This window comes from Pseudoliparis swirei, chromosome 3 (genome assembly GCF_029220125.1).
Source record: "Pseudoliparis swirei isolate HS2019 ecotype Mariana Trench chromosome 3, NWPU_hadal_v1, whole genome shotgun sequence".
In the NCBI taxonomy this organism is placed as follows: domain Eukaryota; kingdom Metazoa; phylum Chordata; class Actinopteri; order Perciformes; family Liparidae; genus Pseudoliparis; species Pseudoliparis swirei.
In genome coordinates, this window is record NC_079390.1 from 17,016,681 (window position 1) to 17,042,069 (window position 25,389).

At 40.9% G+C, this 25,389-nt stretch overlaps 1 protein-coding gene across 19 annotated transcripts in view; it reads left to right on the forward strand.

Annotated features, from left to right (window-relative positions):
• The first annotated feature begins 16,099 nt into the window (after window positions 1-16,099).
• picalma (phosphatidylinositol binding clathrin assembly protein a) overlaps window positions 16,100-25,389 on the forward strand; it is a 29,902-nt gene continuing 20,612 nt past the window's right edge. For 18 of the 19 annotated variants that reach the window (XM_056445067.1, XM_056445085.1, XM_056445094.1 and 15 more), the window contains exons 1-3: window positions 16,132-16,158; window positions 16,323-16,567; window positions 25,085-25,227. In XM_056445067.1, coding sequence (XP_056301042.1) covers window positions 16,438-16,567; window positions 25,085-25,227 — 273 coding nt within the window. In that variant the 5' untranslated portion in view covers window positions 16,132-16,158; window positions 16,323-16,437. Of the gene's footprint in view, window positions 16,159-16,322; window positions 16,568-25,084; window positions 25,228-25,389 lie in introns of all 19 variants that reach the window. The other variant, XM_056445076.1, reaches the window with a different exon arrangement.

The following is a 25,389-nucleotide window of genomic DNA, read 5'->3' on the forward strand; positions in this document are numbered from 1 at the left end:
TGTGAGTTCAGGGCCCTATATCAGCTAGGCTTAAGTCATTCATGATATTAATATGATGCCCCATGACACGATGCGCCTAGCGCGTATATGCTAGGCTAAGTCATTCATGTTAATAAGGCCAAAAGTCCGACTGAGAAACTAAAGAATAGCCTAAACATTCACTTTGAAGATGTCACAAGAAAGAAACCATCATGATACCTTTCAAGTGAATGTTTATCCCCTCAGTTTATCTAGAGGACTTTAGAGGGGCTGAGTACTCCATGCAATATGGGCCCTTCAACTCTGTAGGGAGAAATCCAAAAAGCAAGTGCAAAACAATAGCAGTAGAGCTCTGTTCTGTAAAGTTGTTCTTCATGAAGACCCCATTATGATGTTATCCACCCCTGATCTGTCTGAATGGAGCCCCTCAATCATAACACATCATAAAATTTCACTGTATGCTCCTTTAAATAGGTTTTACTGGTAGGCCTTAACTGGGACAAGTGAGATTCCTTACATGAGCTTAAAAAAACTATTTTGAACAGTTTATAAAAAAAAAAATCTTGCGGTAAACTCGCGATAAAAAAATGAACGGCGTTAAAATGGGTTTGCGTTAACACCGTTAAACTGACAACACTAGTTACAACTATCGAATATTTAAAGTTAGTAAACTGGAGACAGGCAAGTTCACGATAAGGTCAATCAATCTCGAGAAGAGGACAAGCAAAATGAACAACAGCCGGACACGAAGTGGAGCAGCTAAACGAAAGCTAAGGAAAGAGAAAGATGCAAGGCAAGCAGATATTGTCAATCAAGTTCCTCACATTTCAATTTTTTTTCAAAAAAAGGATGAGAACAACAACATTGCAGCGGACGCTCACGAGTCCAACATGGGAGGTGGTGGTTACCGTGGTGGCGAGGAGGAGGAGGAGGAGGACGAGAAACAGCCTGGTAGCAGCACTGCTAATGCTGCACCACCGTGGCTACTGTTGTCATCGGCGGGTGATGCTGTACCACCGGCACAGAGGCCACTGTTGGTTGGTGAGGAGGAGGAGACCGTCACCGGTGCTATAGAAGAGGGTCAACAACGCCAACATGCGTCGACTCCGCCGACTGTTAGCATCATGGAGGATAAGTTACAGTCTTCTGAAGGAGAGCAGGGCCAGGGCGAGGCTTGGTTTGAAGCTGTAACTGACCCAGCTTTGTGGAGGAACACTCACGGTGAGCGGGCCAAAGCATTTCTTATAGATAGAGGAGTTAAAGTGTTCCACAATCGGTGTGCAAATTATCCAGCCTCTATTAGGGACAGTGGGATTGGTGGCAAGACTCGAGTGTTGACAAATGAGCAGCTTGCTCCATGCAGACTGCCCAATGGCCAAGTGGTTGATAGACAGTGGATAACGTATTCCCCATCCACAGGAAATATTTACTGTTTTCCATGCAAGCTGTTTTCCTCAAAATCTCAAGCATTCGTTACTGGCTACTGTGACTGGAAACACCGGAGCGAATCTGCGAGCACGAGACAAGTGCAGAACATCTAGCCTGCATGCTTGCCCTGCATCAGAGAGCCACAGGTGCCACCGTGGATTCCGACCTTGTTAAGCAAATCGATGGAGAGAGGCACTATTGGAGAGAGGTGCTGAGGAGAGTGGTCTCTGTCATTAAGTTCCTGGGGGAGAGGGGCCTCGCATTTAGGGGAAATGATGAATTGCTAGGTTCACCACACAATGGCAACTACTTAGGCATCTTGGAATTGTTGTCACAATTTGACCCGTTCTTGACAGAGCATATTAGGAAGTTTGGACAGATGGGTAGGGGTAATGTTTCGTATTTATCTTCAACAACTTGCGAGGAGTTCGTAGAACTTATGGGACAGAAAACGAAACAAGCAATTATAAATGAATTACAAAACGCTTAATATTTCTCTGTAATAGTCGACTCTACCCCTGATCTATCCCATGTAGATCAGCTCACATTTATATTTAGATTTGTAAACCAAACGGGCCATGTAGTGGAACGCTTTCTAGGATTCGAGCCCATCACTAGTCACACTGGGGAAAGTTTAGCAGACTGTGTTGTCTCAATGGTGCACGATCTTGGCCTAGACTTGACAAACTGCCGCGGACAATCATATGACAATGCCTCCAATATGTCTGGAAAATATAATGGATTGCAGGCGCATCTAAAGAAGAGGAATCCATTGATTCATTATGTCCCCTGTGCTGCCCATTCTTTGAATCTGGTCGGAGTCAACAGTATTGAAGCCTGTAGCAATGTAGTTGGAAAATATTTTGACTTGTTGCAGTCTCTATATACGTTCACCTCCGCCTCCACGCATCGCTGGGGCACAGTATTTGGAGATTCCCATGTGCACATCAATCTCACGCTTAAATCTCTCTCCACTACACGCTGGAGCTGCCGTGCTGACTCAACAAAAGCACTTTGGGAAAATTACCAGAATATACAAGAGAGGCTCAGGACTTTGTCTACAGATGACACCGAAAAAAGGGACACGCGCTCTGAAAGTGCTGCGCTCTGTACACAATTGGAGACATTGGAGATGGCGTTCATGGCTAAGTTTTGGGATACTGTATTATCCAGATTTCAAGCAACTAGTGCTGTTTTGCAGCGGGGTGATATAGCCCTTGTAACTGCAGTTAGGGCACTATGTTATTTCCACTTTGAGTCGTGTGGTTGTAACGATTACAAAAGTTATTCGTTTAATTCATATAACCGAAGTCCCTGCTATCAGATAATTCGCGTAATGTTGTCTGCTCAGCTCCGGTATCGTTGTTCCATACGGACTTCTTTTTATTTTATTTTTTTATTTTAAAAAAAACTTTTATTGTATTTTTTTGTTTGTTTGTTTTTTGTTGTTGCGGGCGGGGGGGGGGGGGGGGGGGCCTTGACACGTCCAGGCCCAGGGGCCCGTGGTTTCTTAATCCGTCTATGCTCATAACATGTTATCTTTGTGCTAGCTCAAGTGCACATGTGGCATCGATAGACACCAATCCCATTCAGCACTACATAATAAAAAATAAACATTATTTGGGGTGCAATGCACACACATTTAAATGCACACACATTATATGTTCTCAAACATGAATGATAACAGAATGTACACCTGTAGGATGGTCTTAAAATGCTGAACGTTATTAGTCTTGCAGTCCTCTCATGAACGCTCAGCACATCTGTAAACATCGGACCAATTGAATTACTATCAGCGCAATTAGCATAAAACAATACATTTCCTGACTTCTATGCACTCATATTAATGTACCTTTGTTGATAATTGTGTACAGAAATAGTAACCCACACGAGAACACTCTACAGGTTACTCACTTGAAAAAAAGGATTTCACATCCTGCTTCGCTCTTCATGTTCCGCTAGTTTTCTCTGGTGTACGTTGCCCTCTAGTGGCTTTAGTGGCAACATATTTTTTCCTTTTTGATTTGGTTCTTTCTCGTTTACAAACTTGTATTCATTTACCTCCTCTAAGACTGAGCCCGACCTCACTACGGAGAAAAAGTATTTTGTCCGCTTCATCCGCAACCTTGTTCTTTCGGTCACGACCCAGAGTTTGTGACGATAGGTGAGGGTCGCAACGTAGACCGACCAGTAAACTGAGAGCTTCACCTTCCAGCTCAGCTCCCTCTTCACCAAGACGGTCCGGTGCAGTTCTACTGCTACAGCTGCACCAATCTCCTGCACCATCTTCCCCTCACTGAACAAGACCCTAAGATACTTAAACTCCTTGCCTTAGGGAAGACACTCTGTCTCCAACTGGAGGGAGCAATCCAGAGGTTGCTGGCAGAGCACCATGACTTCAGTTTGGAGGTGCTGACTCTCAGCCCCACCTCGTCACACTCGGCTGCAAAACGCACCAGTGAATGCCGGTCACGTCCGAGGAGGCCAACAGGGCCACATCATGTGCAAACAGCAGAGAGGCCCCAAACACCGAGAGCCCCAAACCTGACGTTCTCCAACCCTCGGCTGCGCCTAGATAGCCTGTCCAGGAAAGTCACAAACAGGACCTGTGATAAAGGGCAGCCCTGGAAGAGAGTAAAACCCACCGGAAACGTGTATGACTTAATACCGAGAATACTAACACATTCTTACTGCAGGTGTACAGAGACTGGATAGTCCGGTGCAAAGTCCCATACTCCTGCAGCACCCTCCACAAAAACCTCAGAGGGACCCAGTTGAAAGCCTTCTCCAAGTCCACAAAGCACATGTAGACTGGTTGAGCAAACTCCCAGGATCCCTCCAGTAGTCTAGCAAGGGTAAAGAGCTGGTCCACGACCGGGAGGAAATCCTCTTAAATCTTGGAGATTTTTGTCGACCTCAGTCGATTTGGGTGTGACCCCCACCCAAAGTCTTCAGACGCTGCCTCTCCAGGGAACATGTTGGACTTGGTCGGGTTTAGGAGTCCCTCAGAGTGCTCTTTCCTCCACACTACGATGTCCCCCGTCAAGCTCATCAGCCCACTCCTCTGAGAACAGCCTGAGGTAGGCGATCTAGATTCAAAATTAATGTAAACAGAAGGAGGTAGAGAGGAAGGGCATCAGCAGGGCCAAGGAAGGAGGCAAGGCCAAGGAGACAGGAGTCCCGACCATTATGCATCGCAAACGACGCGGGGCCAATGAGGCATGAGGCACAAAGAAGGAAGCAGGGCCAATGAGTAAGCAGGCCAGACCCAGGCCAGGGGCAGGATGCAGGAAGCGGGGACAAGGAGTCAGGGCGACAGGGCCCAGGAGCCAGGACCGGCTACAGACACAGCCAGGTCCAATAAACCCTGTGAGGTGGTGTTACGTGTGTTGTCTCTGTCTCTCTCCTTTCTTTCTCTCAGGTGCCAGTCCTGATCGTCCACAGCTTAGAACGATCAGCTGAGGACGATCAGCTGATTATGCTGGAGAGGATAAAAGGCTGGGGAAGCCAGGGAAACGCCCCGTGGGCCAGAGAAGAGTGAAAGCTGCGTGTGGGGGTGCTGTTAGCAGAGTGACCTGTTAATTGGTGTTAGCGATCCACTTGTATCCCTTCGCTTCCTTGATTTTGGAGGAAGTAGTTATTGTTTCACGTTGGGTTAATAAAAAACACCTTTTGTTTATCCCTTTGTTGTTCGTAAATCTTTGTGACTCCCTTCCTCCCCTAGACCTAAAAGGGAGGGAACGTAACAGGTGGAAAGGCACAAAGACTCTGGGGAAGAAGTAGAGTTAGTAATGTTCAATGAAGAGACGTGAAATTGTCCATAAGGAGAGAGATAAGAGGAGAGAGGAGCTCAGTGTATCCTATGATGTCCCCCAGCAGCCTATAAGCCTATTTAGCAGCATATCGAAGGGCTGGACCAGGGCAAACCTGGCTCCCATCCTACTTTTTAGAACTAGGAACCACAACGAGCCCCGCATTTAGTGAGCGCAGCTCTCTAGTGGGGCAATATTACTGAGAAGTACTTCCTCCTTCTGTTTAATAGTTTTTCTGATCCAATGTGAGGTCCTGGGACAGGGATGTCGTATGTCTACGTATTGTAAAGCCCTCTGAAGGAAATTGTGATTTTGGGTTAAATTAAATATACTAAATATAATTGAATTATTAGGCTGCTCTGGCATTACGCAGGGCCATCTCACAGAATATGTTTTTTCGCCAAACTAAGCGGGATTCTTCCAGATTGGTGGAACGCCATATGCTTTCAATATTTCGTGATGTTTGCTTTAGTTTACGGGTCTGATTGTTGTAGCTCCCTGGGAGCAAACTTTTCCCTTGCCGTCTTCTTCTTCAGAGGGGCTATCGAGTCTAGTGTCATTCTCAGTGAGCCGATACAGTATAACAAATAGAATTGGCTGTAATGTTTTCCAGGTTGGATGTAAAAAGACTAAGAATAAGGCTTTCGAATGAACTGTAGTTTAATTTAGGTTCAGTATTTATTAATAGGCTTGAGTCAAAAATGGCTGCTACTCCACCTCCTCGGCCGATGCCTTGAGGAATGTTGAGGAGTTGATTTGGTGTAACGCGATATGCTTTCAAGTTTTCGCGATCTTTGCTTTAATTTGCGGTGCAATTATAGCAGGGACCAAACTTCCTATGTTTTATTGTCTCTTCTTTTAGAGGTGCTATCGAGTTTTAGCATCCACAATCACTGCAGATGCAGCCCTTCTGGCTTGCCGTTGCCTCTCAGCTGCTTCACTAAACCCCTGAGTCAACCAGGCCTCCTTCTTCAGCTTGACGGCTTTCCTCACACCCGGTGTCCACCACTGGGTTCTTGGGTTGGCGCCACAACAGGTACCGATGATCTTCTGACCACAGCTCCTAGTGGCTGTGTCAAGAATAGAGGCTTTAAACAGAATCCACATGTCCCCAACCTCCCTCGGGATATGTGAGCAGTTCTTCCGAAGGTGGGATTGAAGATCTCCCGGACAGGATCCTCCGCCAGACGTTCCCAGTTCACCCACCCTACACGTTTGGGCTTGCCAGGTATTTCCAGCCCGTTCCCCTGTCATCTGATCGAACTAACTACTAGATGGTGATTAGTTTATCAAAGTGTCCAAAACATATGGGCGCTCATCCCTAAAGCTAGTCTATGCTGCTGGAGTTGGACTCTCCATCGCACCTGACCCAATGCTTATCCCAGCGGGTGGTGAGTCCACAGGGAGAATTCTAGCATTTGCCTAAATTGATTTGTTTTAACATGTATATTTTTCATTATGAACATTTAATAGTGATTATTCAGATGGAGATTTTTTACAATAACCTGCATTTTCTCAATAAAAATCATTATTATATCAACACGTTAAATTTTGAAACTAAGAACGCAAGCCTTTTGTTATTTTTATTACTTTATTACATTCTTACTCGTTTTCTAAAATATTTTTATTTAGTTTATTTTATATAGCCCAACATCACAAATTACAAATGTGCCTTAAAGGGCTTTACAATCTGTACACAAACGACATCCATGTCCCAGGACCTCACATCAGATGAGGAAAAACTCCCGAGAAATAGAAAAAACGATGTCCTCTTCTCACTCAGAAGGCGGCACAGGTTCTGGTGGTGAGCAATAGAGGAGGATCCCTCTTCCCAGATGGACAGATGCAATAGATGTCATGTGTATAGAAGGAAGCATTACAGAGTTAAAACACATGTAATGAGTATGACATATTGTATGTATAGTTCTAGGCATGGACCACAATCCAGACCTCCACAATCCATCAGGCAGATGGAGGTAGAGAGAAGGAGTGGGCGGGGCACATCAGCAGGGCCATGGCATCAGACCAAGCCATGTCCAATGGACCCTATGAGATGTGAAGTCACAAAGACTCCGGAGAGGAAGCAGAGTTAATAATGTGCAATGGAGAGATGAAAATTCATCCATAAGTAGAGAATGAAGAGGAGAGAGGTGCTCAGTGTATCCTAAAATGTCCCCCAGCAGCCTATAAGCCTATAGCAGCATATCAAGGGGCTGGACCAGGGTAAACCTGACTCAGCCCTAACTATACTGTCAAAGAGGAACGTCTTAAGTCTAAATGAGGTGACTGTGTCTGCCTGCTGGACTAAAGGTGGAAGCTGGTTCCACAAAAGAGGAGTTTGATAACTGAAGGTTCTGGCTCCCATCCAATCATTGTTGCATTTCTAAATCGCTGGACATCACAAACTGAATACTGACATAACAATTAATGTTCATCATCTTAATACATTTCAACTGAAGGTGCACTTATAAAGACCACAAATATACAGGACTGTCTCAGAAAATTAGAATATTGTGATAATGTTCTTTATTTTCTGTAATGCAATTAAAAAAACAAAAATGTCATGCATTCTGGATTCATTACAAATCAACTGAAATATTGCAAGCCTTTTATTCTTTTAATATTGCTGATTATGGCTTACAGCTTAAGAAAACTCTAAAATCCTATCTCATAAAATTTTAATATTTCCTCAGAACAAGTAAAAAAAAAGATTTATAACAGCTGAGTGTTTGTCAAGGCTCAGGAAACCCTTGCAGGTGTTTCGAGTTAATTAGACAATTCAAGTGATTTGTTTAATACCCTACTAGTCTACTTTTTCATGATATTCTAATATTTAGAGATAGGATATTTGAGTTTTCTTAAGCTGTAAGCCATAATCAGCAATATTAAAAGAATAAAAGGCTTGCAATATTTCAGTTGATTTGTAATGAATCCAGAATGCATGACATTTTTGTTTTTTGAATTGCATTACAGAAAATAAAGAACTTCATCACAATATTCTAATTTTCTGAGACAGTCCTGTATGTATCTAGGCCCTTAGTTTCCAATGTTGTGAAACTACATGTGCAAAAAGTCATGTCCTCAGCAAAGTGTGTTTATCAATTAAGGATACAGTAACTTGAATCCATACCCCTCCAGCAGTCTTTCTTGCACTTATATCCTTTCTCCGCATCACAGTGAAACTTTTGCATGAGGTTTGACAGTTCAGAATAAGTTAAAGTTTCTTCTGAATCACACATTCAGTTTCTGTCTTTAAGATAGCCGAGTTGGTTGGTTGAATGTAGCAATGGCCTCATTTTTTATAAAGATATAATAATCAAATAAGGATGTGAATCATCCTATTTTTCAAAACTCCAGTATTTGGTTCAAACAAAATAGTAATGATCTCTCTCAACAGACAATGATCTGAGGACCCTTTATCTAAAGTGAAATCAATCTAGACTGAGTGCCATCACATTGAGCTCTCTTTAGCAGTTTGAGTGGCGCACAAGTAATGTTCTATGTTTGACAGAATGAAAGGACAAGTCTCTCAGCTTTTGTTGGCTAAAATGTCATCACTTGGCTCACATACAAGTACCCAAGGTCTTTGCATCATTTTCAGTGTCCCTCAGAGAGTATCCCTGTAGAAGCTTGTCCTCCCTGTTGACATAGCCATTATATACATGACAAGGACATTCTTCAGAGGAGGATGCTTTATCTGCCTGGATGCATTATCTGCCTGGATGCTATCGGGAAAAGGGCAGCTAAAGCATGGCTACAGTATATACGTTCAACATAAACTGAAACTACCTAGAAAATGAGAAATATGTAAAAGTTGAATAAATAGTTTTGTTACATAGTTCTTAAGTATTTTAAGAAAAATTTAATTTGTGAATAGGTCAGGTTCACATATCTGCGAACTGTGAATTTCCCAAAATTATTAACTCTCTGACCAAAAGTGCGAATGTGGTGGCACAATGATGACGTATTTAAAAGACAGACATTTAAACAAATATAGTTACAATAATTGAAAAAAAGTAGAAATGCTAAGTTAACCTTTATTGTAACCCATACATAAAATTCCCTTTAATAGTTAGTTCACTTTAACCCTTAGATGCACGAGTGACTGGACCCTACACTCTTCCATATATAACAAAAAAAAAAAATTAGAAATAATGTTTTGTGTTTTTTATGCATTTCTTTATTTTCACTTTTTTAATTTTTTGAAAAAAAAAATTACCCACAACAATAATAAAAAAAAACATCGTGTGTGTGTGTGTGTGTCTGTGTCTGTGTGTGTCTGTGTGTGTGTGTGTGTAACTTTCTGGCTGTGATCATTGCACACAGGTGCATGCATTTTTCCACACCTTTTGTGTGTTGACTCTTTTCTGTTGGGGGGCAGATCTGACACCTCTTTCTCTTTGTGGGGCCTGTCTGCTTTCCTTTGGGTGGGTGTGGTTGTCTTTTTTTATAGCCAAATAGTCCATAGTGGCCTTGGACACATTCTTTCCTCTAGCTGTAACAACTCTCCACCTTTCCAAGTTTGTGCACTTCATCACCTCTTGTATTATATCATCAGTGATAAGAGCTCCCATGCATTTTTGGAACAGTGGTGTGCAAGCCCCTTGCAGGCCCTGACCGACTTCTGCTTGAGGATGGCTCTGTGTGTGTGCTCCCTGGGGAGGTAACTACTCCCAGTAAGAGCCCTTCCAACTCATTTCTTTTGGACATGATGGACACTTTCTTTCTTGAAGAAGAGAAGAAGAAGAATCTCTGAGTCGATTGATCCTGTTCAGTTGGATTTCCAGGTGGACGACTGCCACTGCCACCTGGACAATAGTCTGGGTCCTCATCATCAGAAATGTCAGACTCAGACCCAACTCCCGTCACTGCTCCTCATCAGCATCTGTAGGACCATTTCAGTTGTGTATCTAGCAGCCATGACACTTGGATGAGAAAAACAAGAAGTAATGTTTTCAATAGATCAATATGTAGCTATATAAATAAATACACTCTCTGTTAGCTAGTTATAAAGTAGGCTAATTTGATGATAAAATAACTTTTTATCTTAGTTAGCTAGCTAGTGTTAGCTTGTTATAAAGTAGGCTAATTTGTTGATAAATATAACAGTCATGAAAGACACACACACACACATATTATATGATACTAACTACTACTGTAAAATAATTGAGGGGTGACACTTCTGATAGTCTGTGTGTCCACAGTTAATTTATTCTGATAGCCACCCATTGATAAAGAATCAAAGGTTTTTCCATTAGAAAAGAAAATGCATCATTTTTATTTAGGACCTTACTTATGCTTGGGGGTAGTAATAAAAAAAAAAAATTTTAAAATGTTAAAAATTTTCATTACGAGATATTTTCATGAAAAAAACTCACGGGTCATTTTTTTGTACTTATGCATCTAAGGGTTAAACATATCTGCTCATTTCTGGTTCTGTGTGGCATAGAGTTTGTTTAAATGTTATACACATCAGGGATGTTTGTTATCAGTGGCAACCATCCGAAGATATCATCCTAATGAAATTAAAAAATATATTTATTTCTGAAAAGATGTGCAGCTGAATAAAAATCTAATTTATCAGAAAATTAACATCGTCGGTGTTGAGATGAAATGTAGTGAAGCTTTTGGGAAATGCTTCAGTGTGACAGTTAATAAAAGTGTGTTGACCCATAAACAGTTTGATTAGCACTAAAATAAATACAGCTGTTAGTCATAGCCTTAGATATGATCACTTCAAAAATATGACGTGACATAACTCTGGTCCAATAGTCCATTTTTATGACCATTAAATAACACACAGAATTAACTAGTTATATTTGCAAACCATTGTGCAGATAGTACCACTGAAAGGTGTTAACGTATCTTAAACCACAACACATGTATGGTCCCTGTCTAGTGGTTGTTCTAAGTCATTGTGGATAATGTAGTCAACAGACAAAGGTATTGAAATTGGTTCTGCCAAGTAAAAAACAAAACAAACAATGAATCACAAATACCATCAATGTATTGAGCATTAAAAACTACTGATGTGCAACAGTGCCAGAGTATCATAATGGGCAATATTTAAACTACGTCTTCAACAATCGTTTGATCACATACATTAATTTGGAAACTACTGTCTATGAGTAATGAATGTGTCTTACACTAAAGATAGCTGTTGACTTCAGTGGGTCCTGCGTATTCAGTCCCGTAATTACACATGCTGGCCAATAGATGTCCACAAAGTTAACTACATTTAATTAAATTCAGATTATTTTGTATAGCCCTGAATCACAAATTACAAATTTGCCAGAGATGGCTTTACAATATGTACACATACAACATCCCTGTCCCAGGACCTCACATCGGATCAGGACAAATTCCCCATAAACCCTATCACGGGGAGAAAAAGGGAAGAAACCTTCAGGAGAGCAACAGAGGAGGATGATCCCTCTTCCCGGATGGACAGGAGCAATAGATGTTGTGACGTGAGGGAAGGAGATCGTGTTCAAGTGCTGTCGGGAATAGTAGAACTAAATATTTTGAAGTAAGCATGGAGGAGCCGACACTGTTAACTGCTGAGGAGCTGAATACAAATGTATTTTCTGTGGTATCTGTTACATTAAGTAAGTATGTGAATAGAGCACAGATGCCCAGGCAATACTAAAATAGATTAACTCATTGTAGCCTACTATGTGAGATATTAATAGTTAATACAGGAAACATCCGGTGTAGTTCCCCAGTGTGTTAATGTTCCGTTGTTTGTATATTCCGGTTAGTTTCTATTTTGTTTTATTCTTTACATCTATACATCTGGAAAGCCCTTTGTGCTTAAGTTGAAAAACGTGCTATACAAATAAAATTTTATTGTTATCACTGTTTCATTATTATTTTCAAAGGGCTGCTGAAAGGTAAGCTATTTACTTTTTCCATATTTTCACTCTTTCAGACTTTTTTGTACACCCATGTGTTTCGTGTACAAATGAACAAGCTACTCCCCTCCATATTTTCCATTGGATCCCGAAATAGCTCTCAACACATATGCTAAACAGGCCCAATGCAGCCCACAGCCTAGAGCAAGGCTGTCTCTGTCACAGGATTATTTTGGTTTCCTCACATGGGGTCAGGACCAAAATCCAAGTCAGCAAGTTACGGAAGCAATTCACATAAGCGCTTCCAAATGATTGACTGACCCAACTGAAGTTTTGTTTTAGAAGCCTTGGGACCTAGGGGGTCTTGGGACTTTATTGCTATAAAAAAAACAATCTATCTTAATATCTTAATATACATTAATGTTGCACATCAAATTAAACAACAGAGGTGGGCTACAAGAATCAGCAATTTAAAAAAAACTGAAACAAAAAACTCAAATAATCATAAATATATGATTTTCATAATTCGGCCCACTCAGCACGTTTCCGGAACCAGTGACCCGTAGCTGGGTGCTAACAGAAAAAGCATGATGGCAAATAGCCCTATACTATTCCACACTGATTCCATACATTTCTTCCAAATCCCTCTACACCAAAGTATCAGCAAGATATGAGCCAAAGAACACCGCAGCATGAATCGCTTTATCCTTTATAATCAGCAAATTCTTCTTACCTTTATTGATTAGGACAATCAAAACACATTTTTTAACCAGTAAATCCACACTGATATATGTCCCATTATACCCTGTGCCTCATTCAACTCCTCCTGGACATGCAGAGGTAACATGTGACCAGGTGTAGGGAAGTTAATTTTAGCATTTCAGATTTTACATTTCATAAATCATGACGCCTTTCAGGATTCTTTTGGCTCCCAGTGCTGTCAATCTTGTCTTGGTTTCTAGCCCTCAATTCTACTGTTTCTGATGTTTCCAAAGAGGTGTCATTTTCTGAAATTGACCCATCCCCCATTGAGCTAGAGCCGTGCTGCTTGTTTTTTTATGAGAAAATATAGTTTTATGAATTTCAAAAAATTCATAAACATTTTTTTTTAAATGCTGTATTTAGATATATTGAACACCATGAGTAACATACAGGTAAAATATATGGTTTGGGACATGACAAAATTCAAATCCAAAATGTGCCAAAATGTCCATTTTGGAGACCTCGCCTATAACTCTCTGTACTAAAACCTCTGTAACTTTGTTCTGCTTCACATTTTCACGGTCAAACTTTGCAGAGAATGTTCACATATTGTATTATGATTTGGGAGAGGTTTAAACTTTAAAACCTTTCAGCTGCATCATTCCAAAGAAATAATCTACCTTTTTTTCAATTCGGACCTAACACTTTTTTATTTTTGCTGTGTGCCATCTTCATTTACTCTTAACCAGTAAGATATAAGATAAAATGAGATAAGATAAGATATTAGTCCCACAGTGGGTACATTTTAGGATCACAGCAGCGGGTGCACATTAGAGCGTGAATAAAAATAAAAGATACAAATAAAACACCAAACACAATAACAACACTAATACTAAAATGATAAATATACAGAGGAAAGTGACCAAAGTGAATTTCCAGCAGGTTAAACCAGGAAAATAAAGTGTGCCAATCTCCAGCGATGTACTGCAGTTTGTTGTGCAGCCTGACAGCAGTGTATAGACTGATATGTACACATCTAAACAAAAGTATATGTGTTTTCAAATGTAAAAAATATTCAAATAGCCCTCGTGGTTACAGAGATACAGCCTTTGTAGTTTGGGTATGCAACTTTTGAGCAAAGGCCTAAAAATAGCTGGGGGCTTGTTGACCAAACAATGAAAAACGCTCACTATGTTTAATGTGGTCAATACAATTCTTAATTGTTATGGACATTCTGATGAACAAACAAATCGTATTCATACAATACCGTGTGTGTATATATATATATATATTATATATATATATAAAAGCATATAATAATATTTAGTATAATATTATATACAAATACCACATAATATTCGATATACACATTGTACAATATGAATCACATATATATATATATACACATAACATCTTATACAATATGTTTATATATTAAGATGTCTCTCTGAACCTTGTTAGGGTTCAAATGTGGCTGTTTTTATCCACGTCCTCAATTCGGTGTCCTTCGTCCAGCTGCCAGAGACGTTCACTTTATATGCAATATGGCTGCTTGAGGAGTTATCCATGTGTGTCCTGTCCTGGTGTTCTCATGTTTTCTGTGTGCTTCATGTCTTTTACTCCCGTAACTGCATGTTCATGCTGGATCCATGCTCGAGATTTTACAGGGTCGGGTCTTCTTGGAAGAGAAGTCCGGAAGAAAAAAAGGTGCCTGACAAGAATGCGCGCAGCTTTTGTGCCAGATGACTGTGGTCCAAAGCTGAACCTATATTAGGACGCTGATTGGCTTAATTGTATATCACTCATTTATATCTTTAATCATTAATAGGCTAAACTGCTTCTTAGACCTGTCTCCTCTGGGCCAGAACGATACGACCCCATTCTCAGCTGTTACATGCAGACAGGTGGAGAGAGGAAGTGCAGAAAGTGCTGGGAAAGCATATATGTTGCGCAGATATCCTATTATACTAATATTACTGGGTATATTCCATATCTCCAAAACATAAATATTGACAATTTGTATAATTTATAAATATTATGAATATTATAATAATAATGTTGTATATTGGGGGGGGGGGGGGGGCTCAAGGTGGGTGGGGCCAGGCCCTGTGGCCCTCTTTGGGCCAGCCGCCACTGAAAGTCAGTCGGGCAGGTGGTAAGAGGTGGTAAAATACGTCACATGATTTAAGCCCTTAGTAAACACAAGTGAACTCCACTATTTGAATTCAACCGTTTTTGAATTCTTTACATTGTTAGAATTCAACCGATGGCTGGATTCTGTGAACAACTCTCCTGACTTTCATTCTGTCAGCTGAGCATGTCTCGGACTGCCATCAGATGTCAGACTTCTCTGACTTGTGGTACTGGCACTCCTGTTCCTGTTGACACTGACATCTGGTGGCACATCCCGACACTATATATATAGTTACAAGATACAAGTTGAGATTGTATTCGACTTGTATTTTAAAACGTTTTGATAAATAGTTTTACATAATAAAAGGGATGATTTATTTTCATTTTTGCCGATTGTTGTAAATGACTATAGTAATTATTTGGAAGGAGTATGTTTTGTTTCTTTTTATTTCAAAACTAGCGAAATCATAGATAAATAAAATGAGTGAGAAACAACAAAGTAGGCCTACGAGGGCACTCGAAGGATGTAGAGAACTTAACTCAACTAAACTAGAAATATGACTTACAGCAGCTGACAGGGAAATGTGGCTTCACCCATTTCGGTTGGCACTTGGCAGCTGTTTTTTCCGTGTTTTAAATGCTTAATTCAACAATTTGTACATGTACAATTTAATAATGTGCCAATAAGAAACGGAAACAATACATGCATGGCATCTGATTGACGGCTGGCACAGACTTGCCACATGTTTGCCACTGTCAGTAATCGCACTCGCTGTCTCAACAGTCCATTTAAACGCAGATTTAAAGCAACCCATCGCTGGTAAACACTGAACGGAGTTCGCGTGGGAACCAAAGTCAGCCAGACCGAGACATATCAAGGCAGGGACAGTTAATGGCCACAAAACCGGCTGTGACATCTGTGGACTCCAAAATAAAGGCTCGAACTAACCCTAATCCCACAGGGGTTTAAATGAATATTGGTGAACCCAATGACGTTGTTTATTTGTTGTTGATGTTTTACTGCAAATTAGACTTTAGGCTTACCTTTTACAGGTACGGTTTCGGGGGTTATGCCTTTCTTTATCATCTCATGCTTTTCTTGCTTTTTCCTCAAGTGATCTTTTATTGTGGAAAGCTCTGTCCGGAAGTAAAATGCATTTATATTCAGTCTGTCTCTAACGCTACGGTATGTGAGACTTGTACGGGAAGAGGAGAGGAGCCTAGACGTGAGTGCTCGACCATAAGACCGGGTTGGTATTTTACTGTAATGGTTGCTTCGTACTGCAGCTTCAGGCTTTACCGTCAGTCCACTCGGGTGGTTCTCCCAGTCGGTAGCTAGCCGGCTAGCTTCCTACCGAACAGCATCGTTGGCACGCGTCTCATTATTCCGTCTCTGTGTCTCTCTTATCTTCAGTGTTGTGAGGTGGCACATATCCCTTGAAGAGCGACACCGTCCACAGGAGCAGGGCTCTTCCGCTGGATTTGGAAACGTTTCATTAGCGGCGACTGTTCACTTGATCCGACACAGGATGTCTGGACAGAGCATTACCGACCGGATCACCGCCGCTCAGCACAGTGTTACCGGCTCGGCGATAACCAAAACGGTGTGCAAGTCGACCACGCATGAAATAATGGGTCCGAAAAAGAAACATTTGGATTGTAAGTATCCTTAATTGATAATTGATATAGCTGTGACATTAACTATTCAATATGTCATTCAATAGGGTTTGGCCTTTACAAAAAAATGTTTTTATTAACGTCATAAAATGAATTCCTTGTATTGTCATTGAGGCCTTCACATGCATGGAAGTGTTAAGTTCCTGTAACTCGTACATGCTGTGGTAGTTGGTCTACTATTCCAACACGCACGTGTCTATAGCTGTCCAATCAATGTCTGGTTAATTTGATCTAAAACGGCAGCCATGCGTGTGGTGCTTGGCAAGCAGTCCGCCAATGACATGCTCAGTGTTAGCGGCTAGGATTCTTGTTCATGCTAATTTATTGTAACGCGGTATCATTTTGTATTTGGTGTTGATAACTATACGTTCCCCGAAACAGCCACATGATTGACTGGCTTTGTGCACACAGTTCGGTCCCTGTAGGAAGGCGCGTTGGCGAGCTAATGTTAGCTCTGCGGAGAGGCTACAGTAAACATGTAGCGAGGTAACAAAAGAGCGCCCTTGTTTGTTTTTTTACACGCTAAATTGTATAGTCTACACTCTATACAATAATATGTTCAGCCTGATTTGTCATGAGACACGCTTCAGTTCGCTACAGAAATTGACGTCACACCGAATATTAGTCCGTTGGTATTTCAGCTTTTAGAAGTGCTTTGACATTCTGCTATAATACACATCAGTGAGCTACGACGAGGCATTTTAAAATGAAATAGTAGGTGCGTGGAGTAACTTTGGCTTCATTGATTCTGCTCCAACATTATACAAACAAAGTTGTTGAAATAGTTTTTAGTAGCTCAGTAGAATATTCTCTGTCGGTCAGCAACTGTTCTGCAGGGCTCTCAAGTGTCACGCATTGAGCGTGACACGCATTTCGGTCTTAAGTCACGCACTCCCGCCACACATCGTATTTCTCACGCTGAAAAAAACTCGGCTATTTAATGTGCCGCAGCGCGCAAACATGAACTGGCCGCGCTGCCCTCACCATGGAGGAATCAAGCGCTCCCCTGGAGGTCTGCTGTGAGGTGCCACTTATCAGCCAATCAAAAAGAAGAAATGGGCTCTTGCCTGTCTTCAAAACTTGAGAGCCCTGTGTTCTGCCTGTTGAGGTTGTACTTCTTATGCAGTAGACTTGCACACCTTTATGAAGAGTATACAAACTAATTTACTTTTCTGCAGGGTCTCGACCAGATCCATAAGGGTATTTTAGTGTTTAGCTGTTCATGAGTTGTGTTTAATTGAGTGATCTGTCCAGCTGGATGGGCCTGCACAGTTGCTCTTTGTGCATTTGGAGGTTTGACTGCTTGATAGTTGACACAGCCTTTGCTCTTCCTGACCTATCTATCTTTTCCTAGCCTTCCATGGTGCGGTCGGTGGCTCCCAAATCAAACCGATCATATGTATACATTCCTCTGCTTGGTTTTTAGAATCAGTTCATGCATAAGATCACATGCAGTTTATCAGTCTCTATAGAGTAGATGACTGGTTTCCCCAAATCATTTGCTGGAAACGCATTTTAACTTACAATAGTTTGTCAGGTTGTAAATATTGCCCTTTTTTGAACAAGGGTAGTCCATCGACTGTCTGTTTAATCATAATCGGAGCAGCTGTTAACCCCGTTTCCAATGTAAAAATAAGTATTCTCAGACAGCTGAGCAGGGATTTGCAGCTCCACTCCATATAATGTAAACGTAGGTTAAAATAACCATTATATATATTTACATTTTGGCACTTTCATTAGATGTGATAATGTGTTGCCCTGCAGGTATTTGCTAACTTTCTTTATCATTTATCTTTTTCCATTCAGTTGTTTCTCTTCGGGTATAAAATGCCCTTTTAGATTTTGGTCTACTTCTATCAGCCTTGCCAATGATGCACGCACGCACAGCACCAGAACTTGGTAGCACTTCGATCCACAAACGGCAAACATTCACTGCACCTACTATGCTAAATTAGTCATCACATTTAATTTTTAATAGCAGGCCTTTTGGATAGATTTGGAAGATTCTCCATTACTTCCGTGTGATATTTCTACTATTCTCATGCCAGTTGGTTTCAGTTTAAATGGTGGCATAATCTGTAAGAAAAGATGTTAGGATTATTGTAAAGAGTTGATAACAAATTAAGCCTGTGAAATGTGTGTTTCATCACAGTGCTCTTTTCTGTGATGCAAAGTGGCTCAGCAACCAACGGTATGTTGCAGGCATTGGCATGATGTGGAATCCACTTCCATTTGGCTCATATTTGTAGGCACGGAGCTCCATGTTTGATGTTGGAACATGTGGATTTTGGAATTGCTATATCTTTTAGCTGATGGAGTATGCAGTAATGAGGCCGTGACCTCTCTGATACAAGACAATCAGGTGATATGTTGCTCATATGTGGAACAGCTGAATTGAAGTAATCCAGAGACCCACTGCCAAGCAGGAATCTCACTTAGGTTTGAGGTATTTAAAGAGGGCTGAAGGGTGCACTTGTGTTTGGAGTCTCCTCACCCGCCAAGTATTGCCTTCATACGTCGTGCTGCCCTTCCTGTGTTCCTGCAGTCTGTGTTGCAGGTGAGACATGGCCCACCTTTTGTTGAGTTTACACTAGACTACAGTTCATATTCTTTAACACTGACATGCTAGATAAACTCAGTCACATAACATAAGAGACTCTGCAGTTACCAGGCTGGGATACGTGAAGGGTTAACAAATCAACCTCTGCTGCTAGCTTCAGCTTATTTACTCGTGTGTTTGTTTAAAGTCAGTGTGAAATTTCTTCAGGAAAATTTGGGTTGAGTGCAATTTTCTTTTCTGCTGAGTTATTGTTAAATATTGTTCTGCACAAGTTCATGGCAGCAATCTTTCTTTTCTTACAGGTACATTTCCATTACACATCATACATTCTTTACACACTGCTAGTGGTCAAAGGTCTCTCATTAAGTGATGCATATATGAAGTCAGCAGTAGCGGTTGACCTTTGGTATGGGCATAAAAATCTTGACTGGAGGAAGTTAGGATTTGTAGGAATGCGAATGGGCCCTGTGATGTCCTATGGTGCATTATTTTGAAGCCACAGGTACCCACTTGTTAATTGATATTATTGTGTCACATAATCTCTAATCCGACATGAAGTTGTGCTGGGTTTTTATCTCTTCCCTTCCTTTCTACCTTCCCAGTTTAGTAGCTATTAACTTAAAGGTAGACATCCAGAGTAGAGGCCATTTATTTCAGTTGAAACTTAAACTGATGTGTTTTTGTGTAAAAATGTCTCCATACATGAATTTATCATAAAGACAACAAAGTAAATTTTTGTGAGACTCTGCCTCTTCCACCTTTTGGTCCATTTGTTAACTGTAGTCTATAAAGTTATTAATTGAGGTGCTTTGGTTCTCACAGTTTCACCCACACCTCAGACCAGCATGCAAATCTGTATGGCATTAAAGATCTCATTCATGTCTCACCCGTTCTGAGTTTGATTGGGCCTTTTTGTTGCATCTGGTTCTCTCTTGGCAGCAGTTGATGAAAATGTAGCAAGTATAAGCAGCATTTAGATAGGTTTTAAAGAATAGTGCAGGTTTATTTGAGCAGGTAGACTCTGGGCTGGTCAGAATCTGAATAGATTATATTGCTTTGGTAATTTATTTTGTATCTGCTTGTCCGGTATGAATGTATCGTAAAATTAGTGCACGACAGCTTTCCCTTCCCGTCACTGAATGTTGTGCAGCTCGAGGAGCGTGTGACTGCAGTAGCATCAAATGACGATCCTTAAAAAGAGGGCTGATGCCCGGTCCACGAGCCCGCTGTGACTCTGACGGCCTGTGAGATTCATGACTCTCGCTCGTGAAGCCCACAGGTATAGAGTGGAGAAGTCCTTGCACTTTGGCTCGTTTTTGCACTTGAACCCGGAGCAGGAGAGCTACTCCGGTTACTACTTGAGCCGTCTTCACCACTTTGGGAGTGTTTAAAAAAACAAAACAACGCAGATATATCGGTTTGCTTTTCACGGGACATATTCAACGCTCACCTGTGCACGTGTCTGTGCGCATCGGGGAGGCCGCCATGCGCGATAGAGAGTCGAGTAGAAGTGTTGACGCGACGTTGTGTAGATATGATCAATAACATACAGCCGTTTGTTTTATAGAACAAAGACCTGTTCTTTAAGAAAGGGAACTTTTAGGGTAGGGGAAACACACTGCTGATTGTTTGGAAAGTGTGAATTATATCATTGCATTATTTTTCAAAAATGACTACCTAGATTGTTTTTATGTTAAAGGAGCTTTCTTTGTCATCCAGAACATTACTTCAGCAGACATTTTTTTTCCATGTAAAGAAATAGTGGATTAATATGTAAATGTCTTCCTGAGCTGAGAAAGAACTTGCAGATAAGGCCGTTGTGACGGTGTCGTCATAGAAGCGCTGACACGCAGGCCGCAAATTACATCATTTTCTTGCATGCTCACGACATGTCGAGAGGGAATTGAAATGTTCCTATTGCTAACTATTAGTCTGTATATTGTTGTCAGTTTTTTTTAATAAGGAAGTGTTTATTATTGAATACAGAAAAAGCAGAGCATTTTTTTATTATTATTGTGAGATCCTTAAATGTTTCACTAAATGATAACCAGCAAGTACTCTGTAGAGCAGTTCACAGGTAACCTTTACCCTGTTGTCCACACCTGTCTCCTGCTAGCCCACATCATGTTCAGTCATTGGATTGGAAGGATAGATGTTCCCTGAAGCAGGAAGTGATCCACTTGTTCCTAAAGCCAGCCTTGGGCTGTGGCCCAATAGTCCCTTGTCCTGAGGAAGGTTCCCAACTGAGCGGAATTACACGCAAGTATCCAAGTGGCCGCCATGATAAGAGCTGTTTGAATGCAAAGTAAAGGAGCTTCAATGCTTCCTTTATTATCTCCTTTAGTTCCTTTGTTCTCTGACAATCCCTTGGTTTCACTTTTATATTCATTTCTATTCCAACCTGGTTAATAATTTGATGACTTATGTTGTCTGCATGCACAACACTGTAAGAATACGGACATCTAAGATGCGCTTTGTCCACATTCTCCTGAACACCGCGACAGACTGACATCACTATCATCTGCCTGCCGCTGCCTCATAACTTTCAAGTTTAGTGGAGTCGGATTCTCCAAACACCGCGGTGGTCTTATCCTAACTCTTCATGAATTCTACTTCCCAGCTTTCCTTAACCCAGAGATATTTTCCAGAGGTCAAGGAAAAGTGGTTGGGGTAAATGGCCAACAGGAAGTCATTCCTTGACCCAACCCCTCAATAACAAAGGGGAGCTGTGCTGATCAAATGTGAGATTGGCTGGTAGCATTCTGATGCATTTCCTGACAATTCTGCTGCTGATTACAAGCCTACACAATTACAGCAGCTACACCCGACCACTGGAATGCCCATTATCATGCAGTCATGTTATAATTGTTATCTTAAAATTCAACAATCTCCGAAGTGAACTTCATCTAAGTTTATTTAGGGTGTGATTCAGAAAGGAAAGCTGTCAAATACTGCAGTAATAATTAAAGTGTCAATCATTGTCATAAAGCAGTGTTTTTTCTTTTCTTTTTTCCACCACAAATGTTTCATTAACAGCCAGTGGGTCTGTATCGGCTCTCTTTCTGGCGGTTTGTATATTTAGCAATTGCAGCCTTGAACATGAAGAGCCGCTGGTATATAGCGGTATCGACATGTTAGATGTGTGTATACATGAATGATACAAACGCTTTTTTAATCTATGCATTTGCTCTGTTGAACAAGTTCAAAAAGAGTCATCTTCCCAAAGGAGGAGATCCACTTTGCAACAGTGATCGTGGTTGGAGACCAGTGGCTTGTTTCGTTTACCGCTGTCTCCGTCCCTCCTAATTGCCTCTGCCGCTAAATTTCGCAGACTGGGTTGAACTACCTTGTGGTATTCTGAGAATCTGTAAAGGCAACCGTTTTTGAAAAGGCCATTGTGCGGATTGTATTTGAAATCCACCCACTTCCACAAATATATTCTTACTCAAATGGAACTGACAGCCAAAGAAAAATACATTATTTGAAGGCAGCTTTTCGGAATTATTATTATTATCCTTGCAAATTCGAAATTAAAACAGCTCTTGGTAAATACTTAATCTAAATTCTAACCTCAGCAAAATTCCTTAGACAGTGTGCCAGATAAGACTTGTATATTTATATATTAGAATATATAATTTACTCTCACTCATAATTTTTAGATACGGCCTGTTGTGGATCGGGTTGCAATAGTTTATAATTTTTTAGTGAAGTCGGTTCCCTGATATAGAGTTTGGGAAAGACGGTTTTAGAGTACAACTTGTTTATCTGATGAGCAAAAGCAACAGGTTATAAATTGGGCTTGTACAAAACTAAATTCAGAAACGCCAGTGGAGAAAGTCCCCACAGCCATTTCATTTGTGTCGAACACACAAGGCCTTTGTTGTCACATGGGAGGCCCATTATGTATGTAAACAGCATTTTTTTTGTGGCTTTCAACAAACACTGAGGAGGATTCATAGACCACCCATGTCAACGGGCAGCACAGCGTACACCGCTAACATTACCTATTAACTGAAACGAGCCATTTCAATTATTTCATTGATGTGGCTTGTTGTGACATTTATCTGGTGGCTATCATCCATATTTAATGTTAAGGTCCTATTTGAACCTGCACTTTTTCAATCTAATTGGAGTCTACAGTTATACCACAGTCAATAAAACACAATTGTAAACATGTAATCAGTTTATAAAATAGTGTTGCTCTGTTTCACATCTTGAGCAATTGGTAAGGCCTGAAAAGGATCATTCATCTCCTTTGAATTTAAAATTCACATTAATATTAATTGACACTGTCTGCCAAGCCTCTTTTTGACATATGAGGGAAATGAATATTAGATTACTGTGATCATTCTTAGTTAGTCGGTTACAGCATTCTTCCATTCCTTTGGAACCTCCTCAACATTTGATAAAATGTGATTAATTTGTCCAGATGACATCTTTCAGGAACCGTACAAGTTTTCCAATGAATCACATGAGTTTGGCTTTGTTAAATAATGTCTTGTTTCTTGCTGTATGGTTCAGCAATCAAAATGGAGTATAGGCCTGTACCGCACGGCGATTGTTTATGCCAATTTAACTAATTTACTATCATCTCTAGATTCTATGCCCTACCTTGCATTTAGAGATGTCTGTCAGGCGGCAGCATGTTTCACCCTTTTGAACCCATTGATCAAGTCATCAGGGATTTTTTTAATTACTTAATTGCAAACTAGTTTTCTGTCTTCTCCATAACCCGTATCTCCTTTCTCCACATGTTTGCTCATCAACACTTTGCTGTGCGCTACACAATTTATCATGATGGATGTTAGATGGAAGAGATAAAAACCCAGCACCAACTCTACTCGATGTTTTGTTTACATGTAGTGCTTTGATTCGAACAAAGCTTTGGATGCATTTAATGTCATTGTGGTTATATAAATGTAGTCTATGGTGCCATTAGATTGCATTTAGACCGCCCTGTTAACACAGATGTACAATTCTGGAGAGAAAACGGTACAAGTACAACACAATTCAGTTTGCAACTTCCCAACAAGGCAATCAGTTTTGCACCTTGTCCTCCCCTATTCCACCTCCGTTCTCATCCAACTCGGTTGTTTTCAGCTTAATGCGTTCTCTGGGATCTCAAAAGTAAAAAGAAAAAAATAAGGACTAACATGAATGATATGAATGTATCTACAACATAGGATCTACTTCCATATATTTCTGTTTTCAAGTATACACTCAATGGATAAAAACGTGTGGCATCATCGGTTATTATCAAGTTCAAGATGTGTGCTTGTGAATGCGCACAGAGAGAGAGGTGTGTGCGTGAAGATAACTGCTGTGCCATGGCTTTGATGGAAAGCAGAACCAGCATTTGCGTGCCCCTCAAACCAGATGGTTGTGGCGCACTGCCATGGCAGCCACGCTGCGTTTGTATGCCTAGTCAGTCGACAGATCACAGGTTCTCTAATGTGGCAATGAGTGTGAAAAAAAGTAGACTTGCTGGGTAACAAGCGTGACTTTTTCTAGGATAACACCCCTGTATTCTCAAGTGTTGCTACTTTGTAATCTAATTTTCTGAAATGAAGTCATACGTCCTGTGGCTTTTGCTATCGTCTACTCTAAATTCATTGATGTGAAATGTAGCCATATTTTCAGATTTTTTGATTTTTAAGTGTTTTAAGTAACACACAACTGACAAGCTCATCCTCTCCTATGAAGTTTGTAATATGTTCATGACCCTTTGCTTTCGAGAAGTGTTTGTTTGTTCTGATGGTCTCAGTTTACCTAAACTCTGACCCACCAGCACTCTATTTCCCTCCAGTATTTTTAATGATTGTTCACGTGGTATGAAAAGGAACCACGAAAAGAATAATGTACGGATAAGGTCTCTCCCTAAACGGCAAACTTATGTGCTCCCTCTGAGGTTCTTTCTTTTCTCTCTTTCTCCTCCCCAGACTTGATTCAGTGCACAAATGAGATGAATGTGAACATCCCTCAGCTGGCCGACACACTGTTTGAGAGGACCATTAACACCAGCTGGGTGGTTGTGTTCAAGTCCCTCACCGCCACACACAATCTGATGGTCTACGGCAATGAGGTTAGCACCTCAACAACTGGTCTTAATCTTTGATATCAAGGATATTTGTTTCTCTGATCAAGGTTTTCCGATCAAGGTTTCGCCACAGAATACAGTGCGTCTGCATGGTGTACTTTACATGGCCACAATGTAATTGTTCAAAAGCCTCCCTTTATGTTTTTC